This window comes from Solea solea, chromosome 2 (assembly GCF_958295425.1).
Source record: "Solea solea chromosome 2, fSolSol10.1, whole genome shotgun sequence".
In the NCBI taxonomy this organism is placed as follows: Eukaryota; Metazoa; Chordata; class Actinopteri; order Pleuronectiformes; family Soleidae; genus Solea; species Solea solea.
The window spans coordinates 26,601,534-26,611,709 of NC_081135.1; the positions used below are offsets into that span (position 1 = coordinate 26,601,534).

The 10,176-nt window shown below is 40.3% G+C and overlaps 1 protein-coding gene across 1 annotated transcript; it reads right to left on the bottom strand.

The window, feature by feature from the left end:
- Window positions 1-1,204: 1,204 nt before the first annotated feature.
- cd302 (CD302 molecule) lies at window positions 1,205-6,384 on the bottom strand. The gene is made up of 6 exons (XM_058623366.1): window positions 6,217-6,384; window positions 3,957-4,082; window positions 3,744-3,854; window positions 2,933-3,115; window positions 2,819-2,839; window positions 1,205-2,724 (listed from the first exon to the last, which is right to left on the bottom strand). The coding sequence occupies exons 1-6, from the start codon at window positions 6,311-6,313 to the stop codon at window positions 2,522-2,524; spliced, it is 741 nt and encodes a 246-aa protein (XP_058479349.1). The 5' UTR covers window positions 6,314-6,384; the 3' UTR covers window positions 1,205-2,521.
- Window positions 6,385-10,176: the final 3,792 nt, after the last annotated feature.

Here is a 10,176-nt window from a genome sequence, read left to right on the forward strand (position 1 = left end):
ACCCGCCCCGTCCTTTCACAGGCAGCGGTGTGGCAGACGTGATAATGAAATCATTGCTGCTATTATTTGAGTGAAAATAAGCCGTTAAGAGGTTTTCCTCTTCCTGATGAGACGACGTGAGGAAAACACTTTCACCAGTTAAACACAGGAATATATGTTATCAAAAAATATAACTGGTTATCAAGTTAATATTTAGACTTCTTGGTGTACTAATGTAACAGTCACTCATTATGGTTATTATAAATGCACATGCCTATTTTCTGTTGTAACTGGTGACAATAAATGACAGCTGTATGTTGATTAAGCAGACCTTGTATAGACAGAATCTTTTACAGCTATTGTATCTCTAATAAATAGCTGCATTCTCACGAGAGTGAGTCTGGTCTTTTTAAGAATTGGTGAACAGAGTTTGAAAAAGAAAAAAACAACGAATGAAACCACCTCTTAAGGCCTGTTTGCGAAAAGCAGAACCCCAGGGTAAAAATTGCTGCCACACACTATATACGATAATAAAATGTGAGACATAATCTGTGGACTCATCTTACATTACTACATTAATAATTGGCTGAGAGAGCTAAGGGCTGTTGTCAGACATGACTTCAGCAAGGAAGAGGACTTTGACCTTAAGTGGGGAAATAATCTTTCTCTTACATAGGAACTGGATTCTGTTTGTCCCTGCAGTGTCAGAGAGAGACTTGACAGGATGTGAGTCATTGTCCCACCTGGTGGCCAAATACAGAAATGATATGGAAGGTTTGAGGTAAAAAGAAAGAAAAAAAGAAAAGCCATTGTTGTGTTATATCTGTTGAAGGTCCACCACACCAGATGTTTCAGATTTAAGGGTTTAGAGATTTAAGGGGAGTTTGTTGGATGACAGATTATCTTAAAGTAAAGAAATATGTCCTGCAGAATTCTCTAAGTTCTGTCTCAGCTTGGACCAGAGTGAGACGTCAGCAGAGCCACTGGACATTTGGAGGGAGCGACACTTTTCAGTGACAGTGATTTAGATATCCTTTATGAACTCATTAGACCCGATCCCTAAATTTGGCATCGTAATTCATCATCTTCTCCTCAATTACGCGTCAACACGTACGTATATCTTTAGCTTGCTTATTTTTGTGTGTGGGGGGGGGGGGGGGGGGGGGGTGAACTATCACAAGAAATTCAAAATATAAATTGTCAGATTAATTCCATAAAAGCTAACCAGTCTTACAAACATTCTTTAATTTGAAAAACACACAGAGGCTCAGGTTCTGCCAAATCAATGCCAGATATTGCACAAAAGCATATTAATACTGTTGAGGGGGGACTAAATAAAACAATAAAAACAAACAAACAAAAACAATGTTAAAAGGGGTCATTATTGTGCAATTTAGCCATCATGCGGCCAAATATAGATTGTCTTTAACAGGATGATCAATAATTCCGAAACTAAAATCATGACAACATGAAAAATGACACAGTGACAATAATTACTGCTCGAATGATTGTTCGCCTCACATCACAACCAAGATTTTCCAGAAGGTCTTTTGGCAACAAAACAAGTTTGGACGGATAAGATCCAGCCCTCGGTGCCACTTTACAAAATGCAGTGAAAGTGGTCCGGACGAGTCTGGGAGCAGAACTCAGGAACTGAGTACATACATGCATACATACATATCGACATGCAATCGATCACACCACATGTGCCCTTGACAGCATCGGATTAAACATTCACCTATCCACGATTGAATGAATTCATGAGAGCACGCTCAAAGGAATTTTACAGTCGACTTGTCAGCCTCTATAAGTGATTGCGTCATACTTCCTGCTCTGGAGGAAGCGGCACGATTTCTGGCAAAAATAAAACCGATGATTAGCTTTTAACGGAGAGTCTGTGTTACAATGCCATCAAATGAGAGCATGCACTTTGTCACATTGTGCGGAAATGTATTTAAAAGTCATACTCGGGGAATATGAATCAGGATATACCAGCCTCTTCTAGGTCGATTTGTAAGTCTCCCAATTTTATGGAAATTAAAGACCATATATGGGGCCTGTGAAGGTTCTCACTCGTCCAGGTCACAGTCGTCTTCTGTGGTCATCTGAAGACACATGAATCAAACCGAACTCAAGCAAGTCAACTACAGAAGACGACCACAAACGGGTTTTCACACCAACAGAAAATGCGTGTTAACTCACAAAATTACGCTACGGCTGCTTTGCTCTTTTAAACATTACATACCATAATGATTTCAAAAGTTATTCAAGCATCTGATACTATGTACAACCAAGCGATGATTTTTGAGGAAAATGAATCAATCGGGAGAAAACGACAGCAGATTCTCCAGACAAAAGCAAAGTAGTAGTGAGATATTTATGAGCCAGAGTGAAGAGGTTAGTGTCAGAGAAAAGGCCCGGTCATTTTTCCCCCTCACAATACTCTAACACGTGTTATCCCAAAAGCTGTCTCAGTAACTGTTGTAAGAGAAGACTTCTCTTTACATGAACGCCCACTGGGGCCAGGTGAGAGTACGTTCTCCTATGGCACACTGTCAGTTTCCTCGGCCTCCACCAGGCAGGACTGGTCTGTGTCCAGGACTCGGAACGGAGGGTGATACTCGAATGCCGTCAGGATGGTGGAGCCGATGTTGTGTTTCTGGTGCAGGAACCAAATAACTGCCGAGACTCCCATGATACCAACGACACTGAGGATGACCAGGGTGGAAAGCAGCACATTGGGTTCTGAGGAGGACAAGTTATAATGCAAGGACGGTGAGTACTGTAAAGACAAAATCACAGAGGAATATGCGAAGAAATATCTCTAATGTCGACTTACTCTGCTTGGCTTTCTCTGCTTCTGTAGCGGGGGGAAAAAAGTCATTAAGAAACGTACTCATTAGAAGTCATTTAGAAGAACATTTTAAAGGAGAAGTTTAGACTTAAATCTTACTCTGCGCTGCCTCACAGATCACTCCGTTCTCCACGTCGTCCAGACAGCTCACATTCTCCCACTTCCCCGTGTCGCTGTGCAGGGCCACACACATGTCCAAGGGCGCAAGGTCTGACGGAGACGAGCTGTCCTCCCAGTTAGTGAATCCCACAGAGTCCTCACCCAACCACCTCATGTCGTCACCTGACAAGACACGCCAATCACTACTCCGGCCGCACAGGCAACCAGAATACCAAGCACCATGATGGTGAAATGACAGCGTCCTCTTAGCATGCTTCACGTCAGTGCTCACACAAACTGCACTGAACTGTCTTCCATTAAAAAGGACATAGGACAAAAAAAGGCAAGTGATACACATTCATCCTGCTCTAGTGTGTGTTGATTTTAGCGGCCTCAACTGTGCTTCCCTGTGACTGCTTTAAAAAAACAAAACAGGATTTTTATTTTGAAGCTGTGCCAGGATTTATAGAGAGTGATAAATCAGTTGTCACACCAGCTTTCAAAAGTAGCTGGCACAAGCAGAAAACAGAGGAGATGCTTGCAGATAAACATGTCTTTCAGGAAATGGAGCAATAACTGAAGCACAGACAGTCAAGTATTGGTTTTCTCAGATTCAACACAGACAAAGCAGTCCTCAAACTACTGGGAAACGTGTGGATTAGTTCGTCTCGAGTTAAGAATAAAACAAAACCTGTAAGGTTCACGGTCAGTTTCCCACATAGCCACTTCCTGATTGTCCCCAATAATTAGATTTTATCCAAAAGGAAGTAGCCAGAATGTTTCCAGAGTCCTCCGGTCACATGGTACTTACTGTTTGTATCATAGCTCATTCCCAGCCACACGTTGACATTGCCTTTCCACACCTTTGGGCTATATTTAATAACAAAGTCGTTCTCCTCTGCACTCTGTATGGTCAAAAGCTCTGGAAAATATCAGAGAGGGCACAACATGATGACACAGTGAGACAGAGCACGTACGTCTTTCTGATGCACAGCTGAACTTAAAAGCAAAATGTGTCACGCACCATAACCCTGACAGAGAGATCTTGCTCTCTCAAAGGTATAGCTTTTTATTTTGTCTTCTTCTCCGTGGACGAAGTGATAACATCTGTCTTGAAAAGGCACCCAGGTGCGTCCGTCTGCAGGGCAATCTGAGGAAAGTCACGACACACAAAAGGAGGTGATGAACGTTTGAGAACTGACTTGTTTTTTTTTCTTTCAAACTCACTGGAATATTTTAGGAGGAACGTTAACAATACACCTTATGAATTTAAACTGAACAAACTCGACATTGTGCAGCTGCCAGCGAGTGCAACCCTACACCGTGTCATAGACCGTGTCATAGACTGTGTCATAGACTGTGTCGTAGTCTGTACAACCCCTGTTGGGAAGTTTCAACTCGTGACCATTGTTCCTCTTTGCTGGTCCAGTTTGTTCAGTTTCAAAAAGCTCCTTTCGATTTCCTCCATTTTAATTTCTGAGAACTGAGTTAAGTCAGTGACTCTGTTTACATGGAAATCATGACCATCATCAACTTGAATAATACGCCCCACATGACTTGGAATAAGACATGAGGAGTATTCTGACGTCTTAAATGGTAAATAATATCCTCATATTATGTTCTGTAACATGTGAACAGGAATATTTATTATTCAGAATTAGGACAGTAGTTGGATTACTGCTGTCCATGTTTAAAGTATTGTTGTGTGCCCGTCCAGTAAAATTACCATATTGATTGCTTGTTCAAAAATGTATTTATGCAATATTTTGTAGGGTTGGGGGGGGAAAAAACCTCGATTCCTATTCTTATTATTTTAAAATCGATGAGCAAATTTATGTCACAGTCAGCTGGAGGACTTGAGCTCAAACAACTGATAGTTGCTCTATAGTAACTTTTTATGCAGCCAAAATGTGTGAAGCTTAAATAGAAATAAATAAGTGCCGTTAAAAGGAACACTGTTCTTTTCTCAGATTATGTATTCATGGATTATTGAATAAGAAAAAGGGCCACAGTTGGTGTAGTGATTAGCAAGACAACAAGGGCCTTTCTGCATTGAGTTTGCATGTTCTCCCCTCTCCGGGTTCTCCAGTTTCCTCCCACAGTCCAACAACATGCAGATTTGGGGATTAGGCAAATATGGACACTATAAATTGACCATAGGTTCTTTGTCTCTATGTAGCCCAGTGATAGACTGCTTCAATTAATCTATTAATCTAACAGAATCTTTAGGTACAAGATGAACACATTTTGTAGACGCAAACTGGCAACGGTTAGACACTTTCAGGCAAATGGGAAAAGGCAGAATTTGTATCTGTGGTGGTGTTAGTATTTACAACACACATCACATGCAGGTGAGCATGTGATTAATCCCAACAGAGTGTTATGTTGGTTAAACACACAAAACATCACTTGTAAAAGAAAAACAAAACTGAAGAACAGCAGTCCACACTACTTGTGATTAAAAACAAAAAAACATTGACATTATGAAATGTCAGGTTAAGTTTGAGATTAAGTTTTGCTCCTGAGTTAAAGTGTCGGAAACCAGTTAGTGGTGGTTTAAAATGATAAACCGAAAACATTTCACAAATCTAAGGTGAAAAATGTGTCTTGTCGATTTTTTGGATTCATTGATTTGTGTTTTGGTCCATAATTGTCACAAACTGTTATAAACTGGTCCACAAACCAAAAGTTAATTTACAGTATATAATGTTTTTATAAAATCACTCAAAAATGATTAAGCAATGATGAAAATAGTTGCTGCTTTAATGAAGTCATCAATCAATTACCAACTAATCGGTTAATGGTTTCAGCCCTAATGAACACTGGACCTTTGTTTTGGAGTGCTGAAGAAAATTATATAACATGCTACTGAATTAGCAGCCAAAACTCCACACCTGTGCACAGAAAGGGATACATATAAGACTGCAATAGAAAATCATGAAATACAAGGACATAATCCACTGCTATATTACCAAATAAGGATGTAAATATTCAATGCAACATAACATGTCTTAACGTTTGTATGTGGGTAAAGGTGCAGAGATGCGATTAGTCCAGAAAGTTCTGTCAGATAGAGGCAGATGTGTCAAACCGTCGCTCCTGTCACAGTGAAGCAGTGAGGTTGTTGGTTCACAAGTTAAATGTGACCGTGTCCACACTGAGTCGGGCAACAGAAGTTGCTACGTGACTGTGTGCAGCTGACGAACAAACAAACTAATCGCAGCACTTTGAAAACACAAGGCCTACAGCGCTGTATGACGCCCGCTCACAGCTCAGTCTCTTACCTCCCGCCACAGCAAACTTCAGCTGAAAACACAACACGAACAACACGCTCAACAATAGTGAGCCAAGATGGTGGTGATTCTTCTCCTGCGGCTCCATGACAGCGAAGGAGGACAAGACACTAAACTCTCTGCAGCAGCAGCAGCAACAGGCGGAGGCGAGTTTTACACGGACTGTTCATCGACTTCACGTGCCAGAGTCTGACTGAAATCCCTCCCACACACACGAGCGCGCGCACACACACACACGTTTGCGCAGCAGTCGTAATGAGGACACTCGTAGACATAATGCATCCCCTAGCTCCTTACACTAACCTTAACCATCATAACTAAATGCAAAACCTTAACCCTAACGTAAACCCAATTCTAACTCTAACCCTAAAACCAGGTCTTAACCCTGAAAAAGCCCTTAAACCTTCAGACAAAATGTCCTCACAATGTCAAAATGTGCCCACAAAGATGGGTTTGTATGCGTTTTTGGTCCCCAGGAAGATATAAAACATACACACACACACACACACACACACACACACACAAGAGAGGAGGAAGAGGAAAACAACAACAACATCAGTCTCTCTTTAAATCCATAATTTAGCTCCATTGTTGTCAAAGTGTGGTAAGTGTACCACCAGTGGTACGCGAGCTTCCTATACTGGTACTTGAAGGAAAATCAGAAATACTGTTCTACTGTTAATACCAGGGTATGTGATCGGAGTGGAGCTGAGGAATTGATATAAGGAAGTGTATATAGGAAGTGTATATAACAAAAAATGTAATCTTAATCTAATTTCACTATACCGGTGTGTGAAGTATATGTGAGGAAGCGAAGGATGATGAGAGTAAATGATCTTATTGGGAATAAATCACCCTCCTGTCTGACTTTGCTCAACCTATTTACAACACTGTATTTCAACATTGGTGATGATGGTGTTACTTTGAGAGCTGAATATTTCCTCAGGTGGTATTTGGTATAAACATTTTGAGAACCACTGATTTTGATGATCTGATTGATGAGTCTTGTGCCTGAAAAATGGAACATTGCTGGCAAAAATAGATCAGGTGAAGAAGAAATTAGTGTCAAATGCCAATTGGAGCTGAGGCTGATAAAAACCACCATTTGACTCATGAGTGAATATAATGAATGAGTAATGACGAGTGGGAATGAGGTATCACTCTCTAACTGAGACCAAACCATTCATGCTCTTGGAAATGCCCTCCCCCCCTTACAGCGCCCCTGCTCTGCCTCATAATGACCAGGTTTTATTGAGGATTATTGCTCCTGAAAAGGCTCCTACAGAGGTGACAAAACCACAGATAGAGATATTTTGCAATGTATTTGCTATGCACACAGGAACCTCTGGATGGCGTTGTAAGCATATGTGTTCATCAGACTGCCGGAGCTGACATCATGTGTGCTACATTATAGGTTCCATCTTCTGCTTTTATTTTAAAACATCAATCTCATACCCATCGTTGTGTTGGAATTGTAGAAGACATTTTAAATCCCTGTACATTTTATACTGTACTGATATTTGGAAAAACACGATCAATTGTTTGGCTTCTTAAGATTTTTTTTTTTTAACTTTAAATCAAGAATGGGCTTGTTTCTCTACTCTGTCACAGTATATTCATGCAAAAAGACAATAATCGTGTCAGAATAATCTGTAAATCTATGTTTCAGGACACTGGTTTATATGGTTTTTAGGCCAAAGGGCTTCCTCCACCTCTTTTTCCACCTGAGCCGGTGATGGAGGGGTGGAGCACCTAGTCCCAAGGGCAGAATGGCTGTTAAACGGGGGTGAAGAAGGTGTTTGGAGTCCGTTGCTTGCAGGCGCAGGTGGCACAAACACAGACAGCTGGGGAGTGAGTTTTGCTCCTCGTCTGGAGCCGGTGGCTTCTCGTAGGGTGGCACAACACCCTGCAGGAAACCGTGGGGACCCATCTGCCATGGCAAGGCCTGCTCATCACAGACGCCACCATCCACCCCTCCCTACTGGATGAGAGGCATCCTGATACCCATAACTCACCCTGGCCAGGCTGTGCATGTTGTCAACAATACCATGTGACTGTGTTTTTCCTTGTCCTCCTCGCCCTCAGTGTGGCTGAATACAAAACACATTATAAATACCGATGGCTACAGCACGATGAAGACGAAAACATCTTGTGCAAAGGAAGACAGTGGAGGAGAAACATTTGCATAGTGGGTAGAGGGACAAGGCGGAGCTGTTTTGATTTATGTGAAGGCATTTGAGAGCACAGTGTGTGAGATTTAACCCTAACACCGAACCTTGAATGCAGTTGATGACTGAATCTGATTCTTATTTTGTGTGATCTGGTGAAGCCATATGTGCCTGGTTGGGTCACTGCATTCACAGGGGACCCAAAGGTCAAAAAGAGTACAGTGGGTGAGAGGGCCTTTGCTTTTCATGTACCCATCACTTTGATTCAGCATGTTCAGCAAGACTCACTTGTTTTCTTTGGTGCATGGATCTTGAGTCAGGGCATCATCTCGGAGGCCTTATTACGGTGTGTTATTTTGTACTGTTTTATAGCGTATATTTTTTTAATGTGAATGTGTTTTTATAATTGTACTTTGATTGAAACTCTATAAATAAAGTTATTATTATTATTATTGTTATTGTTGTTAAATGTGGGTATAAGTTTGGTTTGATCAAACATCAGACACAACATCCACACATATGCTTCACAGATAAACACTTCCAGGCAGCTGCAGAGATGATACTGTATTATGTTTATTATTAAAACACAAAGCCTGACTAATGTATTTTGTGGCTGGACACTGTCATGTTTTAATGGACTCTACTTTAATTCAACTGCAGCTTTAATTGGGATGCTTAAAAGATTTCTCCTTCCATCTTCATTTCACCATATGCTATAAAATAACCTTAAAAAAAAGCTCTTCTTGCAGCGACAAAGGCCAAGAACTACACTACATCCAAATAAACAACCTTCTTTTTAAACTTTCTGAATAAAGGATATTCATAAACACAATTCTGATTAAGTCAGATTCCTTATTAAATCTAAATGAACAGCTTCCATAACTAAGACAAATTACACTTCATTATATTCAAAACATTTACAACAAAGTGTATTTTTACATAATTTCATCAATGAGCAAAAGTTACCACCTGGCTACACTTCTTACTTAAAATATAAAATAAAAAATAAATAAACACCAGAAGTGCAACAGGTTAAAAGGTGAAAAGTTTTATTCAAAAAATGTCAATGGAAATGAACAGAATTAAACCTTAGGCAACAAGCTACTAAAAAGTCTTTGGATTAAACAAACACTACAAAACAAAAACAAAGAGGGAAAAAAATAAAATAAAAAGATTCTGTACATACAAGTTACCACTATCATTGTGTGGCACAAGTAAACAAAAAAAGAAAAAAAAGAAGATAAACTCTCATCTAGCACTATGAAAATCTTTCTTTTCTCAAGCTGTCTGTACAAACATTTTCATAAATTAGACTTTTTTTTTTGTATAACTTAATGATGATGGTTACTTATATGAGAAATTTTCTTTGATGCACCTCTGCGACTCTTGATCCTGGTACTATGGCACTTGGTTCAGACACCATTAGCAGCAAAAACCTACCAGAAACAGTATTACTTCTCAGTCTCAGGTATGCAGCCCTGCATTTGTGTGGACAGCCTGGTTAACTAACAGAGGACAATGCTTCTGCGAATTGTCATGTCAAACATGATAAACATGTCAAACATGTTTTTGCTTCGTGGACCGCAAGATCCAGTGAACGCCACAACGCTTTGTTGTTACTGTTTTTCCGTCTTAAAAGATCTTACATCAGCGTCTACAAAAAAAATCGACTGTTCTAAAGGCAGCAGCAGCGCCACTGAAACTGTAATGCTGAATGCAAGGACATAACATGTTGTCACTCCACTTCCAATGGTTACAATAATACATCTTAAAAAATAAGTCT